General features: G+C 64.7%; 1 protein-coding gene and 1 long non-coding RNA gene across 4 annotated transcripts; one reads left to right on the top strand and one right to left on the bottom strand.

Moving 5' to 3' along the window:
• The first annotated feature begins 45 nt into the window (after window positions 1-45).
• TRAF7 (TNF receptor associated factor 7) lies at window positions 46-17,393 on the top strand. Of its 3 annotated transcripts, XM_058711835.1 has the most exons (22): window positions 73-182; window positions 5,269-5,476; window positions 7,331-7,449; window positions 7,687-7,744; window positions 9,580-9,671; window positions 11,342-11,458; window positions 11,817-11,909; window positions 12,047-12,080; window positions 12,739-12,922; window positions 13,011-13,145; window positions 13,797-14,014; window positions 14,089-14,162; window positions 14,373-14,421; window positions 14,501-14,628; window positions 14,834-14,916; window positions 15,587-15,626; window positions 15,740-15,856; window positions 15,943-16,065; window positions 16,290-16,409; window positions 16,500-16,631; window positions 16,718-16,837; window positions 17,010-17,393. In XM_058711835.1, the coding sequence occupies exons 3-22, from the start codon at window positions 7,369-7,371 to the stop codon at window positions 17,022-17,024; spliced, it is 2,013 nt and encodes a 670-aa protein (XP_058567818.1). In that variant the 5' UTR covers window positions 73-182; window positions 5,269-5,476; window positions 7,331-7,368; the 3' UTR covers window positions 17,025-17,393. The 3 variants fall into 3 exon arrangements, with proteins under 3 accessions (XP_058567819.1, XP_058567817.1, XP_058567818.1); XM_058711836.1 differs by lacking the exon at window positions 5,269-5,476 and having other exon boundaries at window positions 46-182; window positions 13,011-13,139; XM_058711834.1 differs by lacking the exon at window positions 5,269-5,476 and having other exon boundaries at window positions 47-182.
• LOC131501535 (uncharacterized) lies at window positions 918-5,129 on the bottom strand. Its single transcript, XR_009256824.1, has 2 exons — window positions 4,491-5,129; window positions 918-2,900 (listed from the first exon to the last, which is right to left on the bottom strand). It is a non-coding gene; the product is annotated as an uncharacterized LOC131501535 (long non-coding RNA).
• Window positions 17,394-17,424: the final 31 nt, after the last annotated feature.

Raw genomic sequence — 17,424 nt, 5'->3', positions numbered from 1 at the left:
TTTCTGGAGAGCCGCGCGTGAGGCGGGAACCCAGGCATTGAGAGACGGGGAACTACAAGTCCCGGCGGGCGTAGCGCCTCAGCACTTCCGGCTCGCGCGTCCGGTCTGTCTCCCGGCCAGCGGCCGCGGGGGCACGATGAAGCGGGAGGGTATCGCTGCCGCTCCCGGGCGGCCGCGGGCGGGTGAGTGTCCGCGCGGCGCGCCCGGCCCGGGGCTCGCGCCTCGGGGCCGCGCGGTAGGTGCTTCGGGGTCCGCGGAGGCGTCGGGCCTGGGGGGGCGGGGCCGACACGGACCGGGGTCTCGGCGTCTGTCCATCGCTTGCCCCATTGCCCCATTCTCCCCTTCTTTATTCATTCCTTCTTCTTGCGTTCGTTGAGCGCCGCCGGGGTCCCAGTTCTCGTAGGCTCTTCTGCATGCAGCTTTTCTCAGCCCGGCCGCTGTTGACACTTCTCGCCGATCCTTCTCTGCTGTGCTTTGTAGGATGTTGAGTAGCATCCCTGGTCCCCACCCACTAGATGCCAGTAACCTCTCCCACCCCCACGTCTTGACAACCCCAAATGCCTGCAGACACCGCCAAACGTCTCCTGGGGGACAAAATCCTCCCCCAACCCCACACACCCCGGCTTGAGAACCGGCCATCTAGAGCGGGGAGGGATTGACAGTACACACAGAATCCTAAAGAGTTGTGATAGGTGCTATGAGAGAAACAGGGCGCTGAGAAAGAGTACGGGGCGCTCTCGAGTGGCTTGGGGAGGGGGGAGGTGCCTACAGCAAGCAGCTTGTCTTGGGAAGTTGCTGGAAGAGCATGCCAGGCAGAGGGAGCAAGGTGTGCAAAGGCCCAGAGCAAGAAAGGGCTTGGTGCGCCAGTGAGTGCTGGCAGAGGGGTGAGAGGCCTAGTCCACGGGGCCACACCAGAGTGCATGGTGGAGGGATTGTATTGTGCTTGCAAGGAAGGCTGTTGGAGGATTCGAGCACAGGAGAGCCAGCATCAGATCCAAGGCCGGTAAAGAGCCCCTGGTTGTGTGTAGAGGGGGTGGGAGACGAGGCTGTCTGGCTGTTCCGGCCTCGTTGCCTTGAACAAGTCCAGGGCATTCAGCTGGAGCCGAGGCTGCGATTGTGCTGGATCCCACCCTGTTTTGGCAGGACAGGGGTGGAGGGTAGGGGCTGGGGCTTCCACCCTGCTTTGCTGCCTCCCTTGCCTAGAGCTCCAAGCTGCCCAGACTGTTCACCCTTCTCCCCATCCCTCACACCCCTTCCCGTGCACACACAGGCCCCCTCTCCTGAGGGCTGCCCACCCCTTGGCCTTTGCCAAGCGTGTGACCTCCCTCTTCCTCATTCCTTCTCTTTGGGCCTCTCCCTTCCCACACCCCTTCCCCGCAAGCCTGTGCGGCAGGCAGGCACTACCTCTCTGTCATACATCCCTACTTGCATTGCTCTGGGCATTCACGTTTCTCCGGAATCCCTGGTCTCTGTGTGTCAAGGTTCCTGCATGTTATAGCTGCACTAGCCCCAGGAAGCCAGAAACTCCCTCTCAGGGGAAGCAGGGATCCTGGCAACCTGGCTGAGGGAGGTAACCAGCTGGGAAGGAGGGGATGTCTTCCTTCCTGAGGGGTCCTTGTGGAGCAACCCCCACTGTGGCTGTGTGTCACACACAACATTTCTGGAAATGAATGGGAAAGATCACAGTCTGAGGTACTGACTTTGCTGGGACAGGAATCCACAGAAAAGGGTCTTTGGCAGCTCGAATGGGGCTTACTAATACTCCCGAGCCTCTGTCTACCTCTCCTACCAGGCCCCCTAGCTTCTCAAGGTCAGACTCACGTTCAGCTGTCACCACGTGCCCTCTCACCCTCACAGGGACTGGCATGCAGTGGGTGTGAATCTTGGCCGGCCGGCCAGCTGCGAAATAGGAGTTTGGGAAATGGGAGAGATGTGGTTGAAGGGCCTGACCTGTTTGGATGGCTCCAGGCGGCCTGGGCTCTGCGGTGTGGTGCTCCTCGGCACGGCTTGGTGTGTGGCTGGCTTTGGTGCACCATGGGCTCCTCGGTTTGCTGGCACAACAGGGCTTTGGTTGGCCGCGGCGTGACCCCTTGTGGGCTCTTAAGTCCTGGGGTGGCCTCCCGGCCTCTACTCTTGACTCTCGAAGAGGGGCTGCTGTCAGTGGAGCCCTCACTGTTGCCCCGCCTCTCGCAGCTCCTTTCAGATGGGAGTATATCCAGTCTGTTTAGCGAGTGAGAAATCTGAGGCCCTGGAGGGCAAGCAGCTTGCCCAAGGTCACGCAGCTGTTACGTGGCAGAGGTGGGATTTGAACCCAGGTCTGATTCCAGCATTTGTGGCCTGACCGTCGTGCTGTCCATAAGGAACACTTGGAGGGGTCAGTATAAGCACTTAAGTGAAGTGTGCCAGCATATGCCCAGCCTTGGGAGGGGTCAGCGGGACATAACTTGCTCCGAACTTGGGTCCCCATTGGCCTGGCCTTGCTGTTGGGTCGGCTCCTAGGACTTTACCGGGCCATCTGGCTGGCTTGTGCAGGAGGTACCCTCGTAGAGGGGCCCGAACCCCTCAGCTTTCAGTAGATGCCCCGGGCCGTCCCCCGTGTGCTGGCCCTTCCACAGAAGAAATTCGGTTGCTCCTTGGAAGGACATGGGGTCAGGTGGGGCAGAGGAGGGAGAAAGCGGTCCTGGAGTCCAGTGCTGAGGTCACATGGAGACCTGGTACTCGGCTATCCCCCGGGGAAGGAGCAGCCTCACGGGAACCGGGACTGAAGGAATGTGCCAGAAAGACTGTAGTACCACAGCCTGGGCTGAAAGGGCATGGAATGGACAGTGGAGCGGGCTGGTGTATGTCTGCATGTCCAGGCCGGGCTCCCGGCTGGGACTTTGTGCACACTCCCCAAGCTTCTGTAGGGAACCAAGAAAGAGGAAGTCAGGGAGGCGGAAACAGCCAGGGCGGCCTGGAGGTGTAGCCCGGGCCCGAGGTGTCCCTGGGCTCTTGGGCAGAGGCCCAGGACCTGTCTCCACAAGTTTAGACTCACTGATTTTTTTTTTTTCTTAAGTTTGATTTATTTAAGTAATCTCTCCACCCTACGTGGGGCTCGAACTCTCGACCACAAGATCAAGAGTCGCGCGCCCTTCCAACTAAGCCAGCCGGCTGACCTTAGACTCACTGATTTAAGACAGCCTGGGACTTGCTTCCCCCTTGTGCCTCTGCAGCCTGGGTTGGCCCAGACGCTGAGTTGGAGGAAGGGTGTGGGCAGGTAAAAGTGGCCCCTACGGCTAGGTGCTCAGAGAGGAGGCCAAACACCACCTTTTTCCAGAATACTCCCTCCCTGCTCTGGATCTGGGCAGCCCCTTCCTCTGGGAAGCTCTCTAGGAGCCCCCCAGGCTGTGTCAGGTGTACACCTCCCTCCAGCAGAGGGACCCATGGGTGCTGGAGAGGCTGGGTGGGGAGTGCAAGGACACAGCCTTGGGGAGAGGAGGCCACAACGGGTGTCCAGTCTGGCAACCTTGAGGCCACCCTTTAGGAACTGTGGGCACAGAGGGAAGGATGGAAGGTGAGGGCAGAGTCCAGGGCTGGGTGCTCGGAGGGAAGGGAGGCCGGGCAGGCCTCAAACCTGGGCCTGCTGAGGTGCTTAGGGGGAGCCCTGACGTCACACCCTGCCTATCTGGGATGGAAAAGACGTGCTAAGGGGACATCAGGGAACTGCTGGGAGAGGTGTATATGGCTTTGCTATGGCAACCCAGCCTGTTTCTATAGGATTTGGCAGTCCTGCGTGGGCTTGGGCCAGGGGGCCAGCGGGGGCTGACCCAGGGGCTGGGTGGTCCATGGGTGATACCAGGGGCTGCATCTGGAGCTCTGGCTGCAGTCTGGTGGCCACCCACAGCTCTGTGCCAGGCAGGGCTGAGGTGTCCTGGCCACCCATGCTCACCCTGGGGCCGTCACCACTAAATGTGGGCCTGATGGTGCTTCCAGGGCCAGCCTACCCCCATTGCTGGCTCAGCACATGCTGCTGAGGGGACCCCACCACGCCCACTCCTCGAAGGACCTGCTTCTGGCCATCCCACTGTCGTCCCCCCCCCCCCCCCGTCCCACTCCAGCATTTACAGCCTACACTACCCACTCTGCTGGCTGCCAGCCACAGGGACCACAGTGGGGGATCTTTGTCCCACATTCCCAAGGGTGAGGGCCTAGCAGACCCCATTGGCCTCCCTCCAGGGGGTGGGGTGGGGAGGGGTTCCCAAGGGAGCTGGCCTGCTCTCTGGTGTAGGCTGCCCAGAGAATGGGGCTGGTGGGGGGCTTTCCTGAAGAGGGGCTGGGGCATTATAGGTGGATCTTCGTTCCCTTGTCGGGCAAGGAGTGTGCCCCAGGGACCCTTTGGACATGGACTTGGGTGGACAGAGATCCCTGGGCCTTGACCCTAGGCTCAAGCAGGGGAGCTGGTTTTGCACTGACCCCGGGCACCTTGGGTACCACTCTCCCACCAGCCTCACCTGAAGCCCCATCTCCAGCAGGACCTGTGTGCGGTTTTTTCTCTTTAAGAGATACGGTCCTTGTGTCCCTCGCCTGGGCTCTGCGGAGGCACCTGGAGCAGGCAGGGTGGGGGGACTCGGCTGGAGAGGGAAGGGGAGCTGTGCCTGGCAGGCTCAGCCCATAGCTTTTCCCAGTATGGGAGTGTCCAGTTGTCGAGCTGACAACTCCCTGTCCGCCTGCATACAGGCCTGGTGCGGGGTGGTGAGGAGGCCTACCCCTGGGGGGCGGGGGCATGCCCCCCCCGCCCCGGATAGCTGGGCCCAGCGGGGTGGGGGGCGTACGCAGCTGTGCTGTTGTTTCTGGGGTTTGGGCCCAGAGAGCTGGGAGACACCGGCGAAGACTTATTGCAAAATGCAGCCCCTGGGGGAGCGGGGCTGAAGGCTCAGGGCATCTTGCTCAATTCCAGGATGCTTAGTTAGGGTAGGGTCTGATCGTTGTGATCTGGGGGTGCACAGCTGGGGGAGGCGGTGGCTGCAGCCCAGCAACCCCCACCCCCCTCCCCCTCCCCCCGCCTCGGGTCCCTGGCTGGGAGTGCAGGCCAAACCATGTAAATGGGGAAGCAGTTACTTCCCTCCTTCCCTGGCTCCACTCTGCTCTCTGGCCAGTCTGTACATCCACCCCCCCCACCCCCCCGCCCCCGGGTTGTGTGTCTGCCGGCCTGGCCGCTATTGGCTGTCAGGGGACTTTCCAGCCGATTTGCATGTTGCCCTGCGTGCCTTTCTGTTTACTTCACTTCAGAGTGAGGGAGAGCCAGACGCCTGCTCCCTCAGACTGAGCAGCAGGCACACAGGCCCCACGGGGGCTGGCGTGCTGGCCGCCGTCCTGGGGGGAGTCCCTGCTGGGGTCCCGGCTGCCTGGACCACGGGAGCCGCTCGCTGGAGCCAGCCACTGGCCGCTGGGCCTCGGGAGCTTGCGGCAGAGGGAGCAGATGAATTGTAAAATCCAGGTCAGTGTGGGCCGGCTGCCTCCCCGTGACCCACCCCCAGCCTCCTCCTGGCACGCCCCGTGGTGCCCAGGCGGGAGCCAACCTTGGGTTTCCCAAAAGGTGAGTCCTGGAGCTCCTACGTCACCCTAGCTGGGGTGTCCTTGCTGCAAGCAGGGTGGCCCCAGGATTTCCTGCTTAGCGTGGAGACCAGCAGCGGCACTGGAGGTGGGGCTTCTGGACCCACCACAGCCACACCTCCACCAAGGGCCTGGTACTGCCCACTCTCGGGAGTCCCTGCCTCTCCCCCATGAGGACAAGCCACCGGAGAGCCTGGTCTGGGACTTAACAGCCAAGTCTCTTGAGTCACAGCAGGGGGAGTGATGGGCAGGAGGGGGAGGCTTTGGCCAACATCTTGGGGTCCCCCCATCCCCTGGTCTACCTGGACCCCCAGGGCGCTGAGAGCATCGGTGGCGGTGCCTTGTGGCAGGGCCAAGTGTGGGGACTGACAGCCACCGCACCGAGGCCCGAGTCTAGAAGACTGGGGGCGGGGGGGGCGGTGGCATTGCAGGTGGTATTCAAAGGGGCAGGTGGGAGAGAAGATGGGGAAGCTGTGACAGCTCAGCAGCGCAGCATGGGAACACACGGCTCGGGAGCCAGCCCCTCCCCGTAGACCCCTAGGTTGGGTTGGAGGACCACCGAGTGGCTGTGGCGTGTGTGAGGCAGACACGGCCAGATGGCTCAGCAGCCCCTCCACCCGGAGCCCCCTCAGTTGTGGGGGGCCTTCACAGCACAGGGTGGGCCCCAGCCTGCATGTGCCCTTGCGCCCCACGGGAGCGGGACGTGCCGGCCTCCCCGGGAGTTCCCGACACTCGTTCTGCTGGCCCGGTCTAGCAGCAGGTGATGAGCCCGCGCTGTGGCCTCCCAGGGGTCTCCTGGGGAGAGAGCTCACGTGTGCTCCTCCTCGCGGGGAGCCTGGCTTAAAGCTGGGGCCTCGCGGCTACAGCTGACTCCGGGCAGGAGATAGGGACCCTGCCGTGGACGCTGACCCCAGGAGGGCCCTGGGGGAGGTGGGCGTCGCCCTGGCAGTGGGGTGGCTTCCCCAGGCTATCCACGATCGGGGCTGCAGGCTGGTCCCCTTTCCTCTCTAATGGCCAGGCCCCTCGTCTTGGGTGGAGTGGGGTGGGGGGAGTAATTCTTGCAGGCCCAGGATGATACCCACTGTGCCTTCTCCCCACCACCTCAGCCTGTGAGTGCTGGGAGAGCCTGTGAGCCTGTGAGCCTGTTGGACCTGCACAAGGCCTGGGATCAGGACTCTCATCTCCTCCCCCTGCCCCAAAGGGGCTTTATCTGCGTGATGAGGCTCTGAGAGGCTGGGCCCCAGGTACATCACCGACAGGTCGTCTGGGCCACACCGGCCAGCGTCCTTCCATCCTGAGGACCGGGACTGTCCTACCTGGTAGGAAGCAGGCACACGGCTTGATCCCGCCCCAGGTGCCACACCACAGCCCAGTCTTGGCTCCAGGGACACTTGCCCTCAGACCCAGAGGTTCGGGCAGAGCACAGTGGGGGCTTCCGCCTCTGGGGCGGAGCTGGTGGCGTTTCCAAAAGCCTGAGCCTTGAAGGAAGGTAAAGCTGAGTGCCAGCTGCCTGCCTGCCCCCAGGGCCTCCTCCCTTCCTTGGGCCTGTGCACACCTGGGATGGGAGGAGGGAAAGAGACTTTGCCCGCATGGACCCGCCCTTGTTGGCACTAGTGGTGGAGAGGCCAAAGTGTGCCTGGAGCGGACCAGCCAGAGCAGGCCTGGCCGCATGGGTCAGCGCCGGCCAATCTGACGAGTCCGGGCCACCGTCCCCACCGCCGTTGTGCTCCCCCCTCAGGAGACGCTGCCCGTGGACCCTAGATGCCTCTCTAGAGCATGAGCTCGGGCAAGAGCGCCCGCTACAACCGCTTCTCCGGGGGGCCCGCCAACCTTCCCACTGCCGACGTCACCGCCGGGGTAAGCGGGAACCTCACGGGGAAGGGTCTCCCCCTCATGCTCGCCTCGTGTGCCAGGGTCCCCGCAGAGCCTCCAGAGCAGTCCCCCCCCTACGTGGAGGGCCTGTGCCACGTGTGTCCGCGTGAGCTCACACGTGCACGTGACCATGGTGCTATGAAAGCACGTCGGTGCCCGTCCACGTGTGTGTACACATCCTCGCTGGGGGTCGATGCCAAGTCTCATCTGTTCTCTGTCCAGACCAGAATGGAAACGACCTTCGGGCCTGCCTTTTCGGCTGTCACCACCATCACAAAAGGTGAGCCAGCCTGTGAGCCCAGGCCAGGGCGGGTTGGGCAGAATCTGGGCGTCCCTTACTCCCACTGGGGTCTGCGGGCACGTCCTGGTGGGGCAGGAGGGGGCATCGGTGTCGGCCCTAGGCTGCCTGCCGCCCCCCGCCTCTGCTGCCGCATCCTTCTCCTCCCCCCCCCCCCCCCAACCCCGGGCATCCCAACACCTCCGTCCCGGGGCCTCACCCGTTACCTCTGGGGAGGGCGGCCCCACCTTCCCTGTCCCTCGTCCTAGTGTCCTCTGGTTCACCCCCGCCCTGGGCTCCTAGCAGCCTCCGGGAGGTCGGGACTGGGGGCCACGCTGGACACGTGTAGGTGGTAAGAAGTGCTCGCGGTGTCCTTTCTCCAGACCGGTTCCAACCCCGGGGCTGTGTGTTCGAGGAGGTTGTGAGGGGCTAACAGCCCGGGGCACTACCTCCTTCCCTGAGTCGTGAGGGTGTGTTGCCTCTCTTGTCAGGGCTAAGGGTTCAGGGATGGACTTTGTTCCTTTGCCGTTTTGGTACTCTGCTCCTCGTAGGTGAAGCCGATTTTTAATTGCTTTTCCGGGGTTCCCTCTCGACGCACTCAGCCGTGAGGCCACAGGACCACTGTGCGCACGTGCTCACACTGGCCCCCTGCCCCAGGGTGGCTCGATCAGATGCTCCAAAAGTGCCCCTTTTCCTTCTTAGATGTTCTGTCCTGAGAATAAACGTCTCCCCTAATACAAGCACCCAGGTCACTGTTCCTCAACGCCTCATTTACTCTTAGAAGCTGCAGAGGCCCCCGTCACGGTAGTCCCGCGCTCCTGGAGCAGACAGTGATGGGAGTCTGTCTCCCTCTCGCCCTACCCAGCAACCCCATCGGTGGCAGGGATGGGTCAGGACTGGGTATGAACAGTCACCTCACCTGGCCCCTCTCACAGATGGGGAAACTGAGGCCCAGTGACAGGGGAGCTGCTTAAAGCCCGACTCATGAATCCATGCCTTTGGGGCTGGTTGTGATGTCTGGGTTTGGGTGGGCCTGAGGCCGGTGGGGCCACTCCAGGGCTTCTGGCTTCCCCATGGACTCCTGACCAGCGCCTTCCCTGGAGTGGGCTGAGAAGGCCCGAGGGTGGTTCCAGGTTCTGGCCAGGGGAACAGTTGGGGGACAAGCAGACCCAAACAGCGGGCTGCCTGTCAGTCCCCACCACACACCGGCCCGGGGGCCTCAGGCCTCTGTCCCTGTCTCCTCCTCTGGGCACTGAGGACATGAGAGGACCCGCCCACTGGTAGGGTTACCTTGAGGGCCAAGCAAGATGACATCCCACCTCATGCCAGGCAACCTCCAGATTAATCACTCAGATGTTGGGCTCTTGCCTCAGCTGGGCACAGGGCAGCCCCAGGGTCAGACCGCTGGCACCTTGTGGAGTCAGAGAGATGATCCCTCCACGCCACCTTCAGCCTGCCTTGGGAGTGTGACTGTGACTGTCGGGGGCTCTGGAGCTCCAGGCACAGAGGATAGGCCCTGGAGACCACCTGAGCCGGGCTGGCCCCAGGCTGTGCCCTCCCTCCCCACCTGCCCGGCCCTGGAGGGGGCTGAGGATGCAGCCGGGTGGCTCCCAGCTGCCCACGAGCCCAGCCCCAGCCAAGTGGCCCTCAGATCAAGAAGGAGGACTCGGGAGAGGGTGGGGGGCAAGGAGACTTCCCAGGGGGGATTAGCCCCCTGTCCGGCCCAGCCCCTGTCCCCACCGGGCCCGTCCCTCCGGGGAGCCCACTTCCCGCCACGGGGGGCCAGCCGTGCCCCTGCAGATCACACTCGTGGCAACCCCGCCCTCTCTTCTTGGCAGCCGATGGGACCAGCACGTACAAACAGCACCGCAGGACACCGTCTTCTTCTAGCACCCTTGCCTACTCACCACGGGACGAGGAGGATAGCATGGTAGGTCTGTGCCATGGCCACTTCTCTCCCCACGGCCTCCGGCCATGCCGTCCTTCCCCAGGGCCAGGTCCCAGGGGTAGCTGAAGGGGAGGCTCCACCCCGAGGCACGCCCTGAGCTCCGGTCTGCGGGCTACGGTGGGTTGGTGAGACAGAGGGCCGGTATGTCTGGACGTCGTGAGGCCTAAGCGCCCACGGCAGGACTTTGTGGAGGAGGAAGGAGCCGTGGGGCCGGAGGGTGCAGAGCCTGCGAGCTGGGGCGAAGCGCATCCAGCTCCGTCTTGAAGGCCGTGGGAGCCACAGAAGGTTCAGGCGTGTGGGTAACGGATCACATTTCCGCTTTTAAAGTTGTCTGCTGTTGAGTAGAGGATTGGAGGGTGGGCTGGTGGGTGGAGGCAGGACCCCTGAGCAGGTGGCTGGAAGGAGGGTGGCCGGAGCTGGGGGATAATAACGGGCCTGCGAGGGCTGTGCTGACAGGGAGAGCCAGAGAACCTCCTGCCGCTGGCTCTGCGGAGTGAGGAAGGGGCTGGGGTGGAGTCGAGGCTGGCTGCCAGTGCCCAGGCTGTGTGGCCAGGGTCACAGTGGCTGTCCCCTGCCTGCCTGGCCACTGGACCATGTCACTGGGCTCTGGGCCTGTCAGAAGCAAGGAGCTGCCCTGGCCGAGGGGGTGGCTCGGGCCCTCCTGCCGCTCACCTCTGCAGAGCCTCGCTTTCTGCTTCCCCTCGTGGATTCTCGGGATTCTCGCCAGTGTGGTGGCCCCACGGACTCCAGCTGGTTCTCCTGTCCTCCCAGCCTCCAGGACCCGAGTCTTCTCATGCCGGGCTGCTAGGCCTTCTTTTCCTATTTAATACTGAGGGAAACAGTGTTTTTTTAATTACTTGAATGCACTGTGTGCCAGGCGCTACACTAGGCCTTCTCTAAGCACAAAGCAGGCACCTTGCACCCCACTCCCTGGCTCCGCCTGCCTCGGCCTCCATGACCTCTGACTCACCCATGGCTGCCCGGGAGGGGATTTTCCCCAGAGTGGCCGGGACCAGGAGGAAGCCCGTGGGCTGGGTGGGGAGCAGTGGCTCTTAACAGGATCTTTACTGGGGGTTTCTAGGCCAAGGCGGGGGGGAGGGGACGGTTTTCCCATCCAGGCTCCCCCAGATCCTCATCTTCCATGACTCAGGCAGAGGCAGGCACCCATGGCTCTTCCTCCCTCTGAGGATCTTGGCCAGGGTTCAGTGGGGAGGTCCCTGCCTTCCCTGGGAGCCTCAGTGGCCCGGCCCCGTGTCCCCAGCCAGGGAAGCCAGACGGGCAGCCAAACCCAAGGGGATGTGGAGCCCCCAGCCTCTGCCGGCCTTCCCTTCCTCTGGCAGTCCGGGCGTGGAGGCCGGCCCGGGACTGGCTGATGGAGGTGCCCTGTGTGCAGCCCACATTCCCTCACGGGAAGCAGGAAGCAGGCCAGGCGAGCGTGTCCTTCTGGAATTGAATAGCAGGAAGTGTCTCCATTTACACAAAGAAAGCTGGCAGACGGGAGCGGGTGGCCCAGCCACAGGGCCGGGACCGCTGGGCCGGCGGGGGGCCCGGGCGCCCCATCGGCTCCCTGGGCACAGGCGGCGGCTCTGCGGGCTGAGGGGGCCCCGGCCTCCCCACCGGCTGACGGGCCCGCCTGTCCCTGTGCGCCGCAGCCCCCCATCAGCACCCCACGCCGCTCCGACTCGGCCATCTCCGTCCGCTCCCTGCACTCAGAGTCCAGCATGTCCCTGCGCTCCACGTTCTCGCTGCCCGAGGAGGAGGAGGAGCCGGTAGGTGTGTCCGCCCAGCAGGCGGCCCCTCGAGGGGCGGGAAGGTCTGGCCTACGCGCCCCCCCCCCCCCCCCCCACTCCCCGGGCACCTTTTCCCATGGGCTGCCCGGGGTCCAGCTTTGGGAAGTGAGGGCGGCGCCCGAGTGGGGGTCTTCGAGTCTCCATCACCGCTAGAGAAGCAGGTGCGCAAGGCCAAGGGCGCGGCTGGAGGGGTCCTCCCTGCTTCGGTCCCCTCACGAGGCTCAGGCCCGGCCCCAGGCCTCCGCGGCAGGCCCTTCTCGGCCGCTACCCGCCCCCGCCCCCCACCGCCGTCTGCGCCCCGGTGGCCCCCCCCTCACCCTGCCCTGCCCGGTTCTAGGAGCCCCTGGTGTTTGCTGAGCAGCCGTCGGTGAAGCTGTGCTGCCAGCTGTGCTGCAGTGTGTTCAAGGACCCCGTGATCACCACGTGCGGGGTGAGGCCACCCCTCCCTTCCTGACACGTGCGCCACCATGGGGCCCGGCGCGGCCACCCCGGGGCTGCCCTCTTCGGTGGGCACGGGGTGGGGGCGACTCTGTGTCCATGCCCCAAGCCCACCCGTTGTCTCCACAGCACACTTTCTGCCGAAGATGCGCCTTGAAGTCAGGTAGGGTGCCCCCCTCCCCAGACCCAGGTCCAGCTGACCTCATTACCCCGCTTGGGAAGGGTCCCTCCGGAGAGGTCCCAGCCCAGGCCCAGCACTGATCGTGCCCTCGGCACATGGTGGCTTCTCCCTCGCCCTGCCCCCAGCGCCTCTGCCACGGGGCGCTCAGGCCGGGCTCCGGACCTTGATGGGCGAAGCGGTGAGACCCACATCTCGGGCCTCCTGGCCTCAGCACCAGCTGTTTCCAGCAAGGGTGCCTTGGCCATCAGGGCCCCCCGCCTCACCCTCTCAGGCCTGGGCACCTGGGCCCGGGGCTAGTCCGTCTCCAGGCTCTGCCCCAGGTCCCTCTGCCCTGTTCCCAGACTCCTGAGTCAGCTCAGAGGCCTCTGGTCCCTCCTGCTCACCCAGTGGTCACCCTTGGTGGCCCAGCTGTGCCCCCATCCAGATTTCGGGCATGGCCGTGGGACAGGTAGATGGGTGCATCAGGGCCCAGACAGAGGCTCGGTGCGGCCAGCCTGAGGAGCCCGTTCCGGGCCTGCCACACCGGGACTTACCAGGGAACAGCCCGCCCCCAGCGCAGCCTGGTCGCAGCACTCAGAGCAGAGCTGCCGGGGCAGGGACAGCCAGGTGGACGGTGAGGTCAGCACGCCCTCCCCTCCAGAGAAGTGCCCCGTGGACCACGCCAAGCTGACGGTGGTGGTGAACAACATCGCGGTGGCCGAGCAGATCGGGGAGCTGTTCATCCACTGCAGGCACGGCTGCCGGGCAGCGGGGGCCGGGAAGCCTGCCGTCTTTGAGGTGGATCCCCGAGGGTGCCCCTTCACCATCAAGCTCAGCGCTCGGAAGTAAGTGCTGGCCTCGGCCCCCGCCCCCCACCCCTCCCAGGGGTGCTGAGAGCCGGTGCCTCTGGGGACTGACGCCTGCCTCCCAAAGGGACCACGAGGGCAGCTGTGACTACAGGCCTGTGCGGTGCCCCAACAACCCCAGCTGCCCGCCCCTCCTCAAGATGAACCTGGAGGCCCACCTCAAGGAGTGTGAGCACATCAAGTGTCCCCACTCCAAGTACGGGTGAGTGGGCGGGGGTGGGCATGCGGGCTGCCCCGGCCAGTGGGCGGGCAGGGCAGGGGGCGGCGGGGCCTCCGGGCTGGCATTCACAGTCCCTCCTTCGGCGAACCCTTGTTGAGATCTGCTTGTGTGCTGGGCGCTGGGGAGACAGCCAGGGTCCTGGGGAGACGGACCTTAGCGGGAGCCTCACCGTCGGCTATGTAATTACAAACTGAGGTACAGGTGCCGTGAAGGAGAGGCCTGAGCCCCACAGGAACGCAGAGGGGTTGGAGTGGTCGGCGAGCTGGGAGGTCGGGGAAGGGGGGTTCCCTGAGAACCGATGCATGCGTGGGTGTGAGCCACAGACTAGCATGAGGGCTTCGGGCGGCTGGACCATCACGGGTGGGGTAGAGAGCAGGGGGCGGTTGGGGGGGAGGGGGGAGAGGCAGGAGCCGGGAGGCTGTCGAAGGGTGCGGAAGAGCCCTTGAGGAAGGAGCTTTGGGAGCAGAAGGACTAGATTTCCTCCCAAAGTGGCCTGATGGGTGCTGAGTGGGAGCAGGATGGACGGGTGGGCAGCAGGTGGGAGGTGTGCGGAGGCGTGGGGGGGGGGCAGGGGGCAGGGGCAGTGCCTCACTGGGCCGGCAGGCGGGCAGGGCAGCCATCCTGCGTCTGCAGGTGCACATTCATCGGGAACCAGGACACGTATGAGACACACCTGGAGACCTGCCGCTTCGAGGGCCTGAAGGAGTTCCTGCAGCAGACGGATGACCGCTTCCACGAGATGCACGTGGCGCTGGCCCAGAAGGACCAGGAGATCGCCTTCCTGCGCTCCATGCTGGGCAAGCTCTCGGAGAAGATTGACCAGCTGGAGAAGAGCCTGGAGCTCAAGTTCGGTGAGGGCGCGGCCCAGAAGGCAGGGGTGTGGCCTCTCCTCCCGGTCCCTGACGCCCTCTTCCTTGCCACTCAGACGTCCTGGACGAAAACCAGAGCAAGCTCAGCGAGGACCTCATGGAGTTCCGGAGGGATGCGTCCATGTTGAACGTGAGCGGGAGGGGGCCACGTGCGAGGTGGGGGGGAGGGGGGACGCAGGACCGGCCCTCGGCCTTAGGCCCCAACAGGAGGCTTGCCCCCCTCCCCGCCACCCCGCTGTCAGGGTTCAGTGTCTGTGCCGGGGGAGGCGGCTGCTGCCGCGTGGGGGCAGGGGGACCGCGGACCCACAGCCAGCATGCCCTCTATTCTTGGTCTTGGCAGGATGAGCTGTCCCACATCAACGCGCGGCTGAACACAGGCATCCTCGGATGTGAGTACGGGCCTGCCGCTGCCCCCTCTGCTGCCCCTGGGCGCCCCTGGGCCCTCACCAGCTCCTCCCGTCTCCGCAGCCTATGACCCACAACAGATCTTCAAGTGCAAAGGAACCTTTGTGGGCCACCAGGGCCCCGTCTGGTGTCTGTGTGTCTACTCCATGGGGGACCTGCTCTTCAGTGGCTCCTCTGACAAGACCATCAAGGTGAGTGGGGTCTTGCCCAGGGAGGTGGTCTACAGCCTGGTGGCGGCAGGGGGCGGGGGGGGGGGGGGGACGACAATGGGCACTGCCTGCCAAGCTGTGCCAGCTCTGGCCTGCCTGCGCCCACCTTCCCTCCACATTCCCACCATGCTGCCCCCTGGCGTTGGGCTGACCCTCCTGGGACCCAGCCTGACCGTGGCCTCTGCAGGTGTGGGATACGTGTACCACCTACAAGTGCCAGAAGACGCTAGAAGGCCACGACGGCATTGTGCTGGCGCTCTGTATCCAGGGGTGAGTGCGGGCATGCATGGTACCCACGTGGAGCCGGGGACGGGAGACGCCCTGCTACCCCCACGGGCCACATGTGTCCTCAGCTGGCTGTGTCTACCTCTCCTGCGGGGCACCCTCATCCTTGAGCAGGGCTGGATGGCTGAGCGGTGGCACGCAGGCCCCCACGTTCACAGTGTGTGGCCCCGGAGCTGGGGCGCCTCGGGGAGGTAGGAACTCAGCCGTCGCTCGGCTGGCCTGTAGCCAGAGCCTCAGGCACAGCTTGGGGACAGGACCACACAGTAGCCTGCCCATCTCCCCCCTCGCCCGAGAAGGGTAGCCCCTCTCGACCTTCTCTCCTGTCTCGTGTCATGGGACTTCATGTTGTGGGCAGGAGAGGGAGAGACGTGCGTTCCCGGAAAGCAGCAGCTTGGCCGTCGGCAGCGCTAACAGGGGTAGTTACCTCACAGCTTGCTGTCGGACGCTTGCCAGGCAGGCGGCGGGGTCAGGCTTCTACCCCCAAGGTTCCCTCGCCGGAGCAGGAAGACGGAGGGCTCGGGGCAGCAGGGGGAACCCGGCCGAGCTGCCGGTTCCTGGTGGCTTCCCGGTGGCTGGTGCTCCCTTGGCCTGGCGAGGCCGCACCAGTGAGGACGGTGGCTTCTCCTGCCCTGACCCCTTGGCTCCGCTCCCCCAGGTGCAAGCTCTACAGCGGCTCAGCGGACTGCACCATCATCGTGAGTGGGGCCGCGGCAGGTGGGTGGGAGGGGCCCGGGCCGCACCGGCTTCCGGGGGCCCCAGGCCCGCCGTGCCACCACGACCCGAGGCTTCCTGTCGTCCTTCCCGCCAGGTGTGGGACATCCAGAACCTGCAGAAGGTGAACACGATCCGGGCCCACGACAACCCCGTGTGCACGCTGGTCTCCTCACACAACATGCTCTTCAGCGGCTCCCTGAAGGCCATCAAGGTCAGACTGGCCTCGCGTGTCCACGTGTGGGGTGGCGGGCTACCGGACCCCCGCGCCCCAGCCTGCATCCGTGGCCGTCCCCACAGGTCTGGGATATCGTGGGCACTGAACTGAAGCTGAAGAAGGAGCTCACGGGCCTCAACCACTGGGTGCGGGCGCTGGTGGCTGCCCAGAGCTACCTGTACAGCGGCTCCTACCAGACAATCAAGGTGCGTCCGCACACGCTTCGCGTGGGAAGACCCCTCACTAGGCTAGACCCCCGGGGCCGGCACTGCCCAGGCCAGCCCCGGGGGCTCCGTCTGCCCTGCCCCCGTGCCGCCGGGTTGGGGAGACCCTCACACACATCCTGGGTGACGAGCGGGCTGCTTAGCGTCCAGAGGCCCTGAGGGGAAGGTGCCGGGCCTGGGACCGACGGGCTCGAGCTTGTCCGTAGATCTGGGACATCCGGACCCTCGACTGCATCCACGTCCTGCAGACATCTGGCGGCAGCGTCTACTCTATCGCTGTGACGAATCACCACATTGTCTGTGGCACCTACGAGAACCTCATCCACGTAAGGCGGGCACCTAGGGGCAGGGCCTGCTTCCGGGGCGCTGTCCTCCCCGGAGCCTGTGGCTCTGACCTGCCTGGGCCATTCCTTCAGGTGTGGGACATTGAGTCCAAGGAGCAGGTGCGGACCCTGACAGGCCACGTTGGCACTGTGTATGCCCTGGCGGTCATCTCAACGCCAGACCAGACCAAAGTCTTCAGCGCGTCCTATGACCGGTCTCTCAGGGTGCGTGCGGACCTAGTGATGGTGGGAGGTTCACGGTGGGCGGTTGGGCCCAGGTGGGCAGGCCCTCATGTCCCGTGTGCCCCCAGGTCTGGAGCATGGACAACATGATCTGCACGCAGACCCTGCTGCGTCACCAGGGCAGTGTGACCGCACTGGCCGTGTCCCGGGGCCGGCTCTTCTCTGGAGCTGTGGACAGCACTGTGAAGGTCAGTGCCTCGGCTCAGGCCTTCCAAAGGGGCTGCGTGTGTGGAGCAGGGGGCGGGGGGGCGAGGAGCTAGAAGCCTTGGGTCGGTGGCACCGGAGGGCAGGTGTGGATGGCAGGTGGTGTTGGGGCGGCGTGGCCGGAGGGGCAGCTGAAACAGAGCCCTTCCTCTGCAGGTTTGGACTTGCTAACAGAATCCAGACCAGTCTTGGCTTCCTCTGGGACCTCCCTAGGCCTGTCCCAACCGGGCTGGCCACATGAGGGGTCTCAAGGGGCGCTCACTGCCTGCCCTGCGGGGACAGACCGACAGGTTCACCTGGCCAGGCAGTGCCCTCCCCACCCTGTGCCCGGCGAGCCTCCCTCTGCTTGGTCCTGTGATCGTCGCCGCCAAGACAGTGCCCAGCCCCTCCCGCTGGGTGCCAGGTACGATGCTCGCCCGGCCCACCCTCCATCCCTGCCCCAGATGGACTGTGGGCCTTTTTACTCACCTTTTCTACTGTTTTTAGACTGTATATAGATTTGATTACTTCTTGATTGAAATAAAAGCTGCACAGACTGTGGCTGTGAGTGGGGATAGTCCTTGGGGTGACA

The sequence above is a fragment of the Neofelis nebulosa genome, chromosome 18 (assembly GCF_028018385.1).
Source record: "Neofelis nebulosa isolate mNeoNeb1 chromosome 18, mNeoNeb1.pri, whole genome shotgun sequence".
Classification (NCBI taxonomy): domain Eukaryota; kingdom Metazoa; phylum Chordata; class Mammalia; order Carnivora; family Felidae; genus Neofelis; species Neofelis nebulosa.
This window is presented reverse-complemented; position numbering and strand designations above follow the sequence as displayed.

Bases quoted from the DNA above. Each gene is read 5' to 3' on its own strand.
- TRAF7 (XM_058711834.1), top strand. From the start codon at position 7,369: ATGAGCTCGGGCAAGAGCGCCCGCTACAACCGCTTCTCCGGGGGGCCC. The intron at 11,910-12,046 runs GTGAGGCCACCC...TTGTCTCCACAG, and splicing joins CCGTGATCACCACGTGCGGG to CACACTTTCTGCCGAAGATG. The intron at 14,163-14,372 runs GTGAGCGGGAGG...TGGTCTTGGCAG, and splicing joins GGGATGCGTCCATGTTGAAC to GATGAGCTGTCCCACATCAA.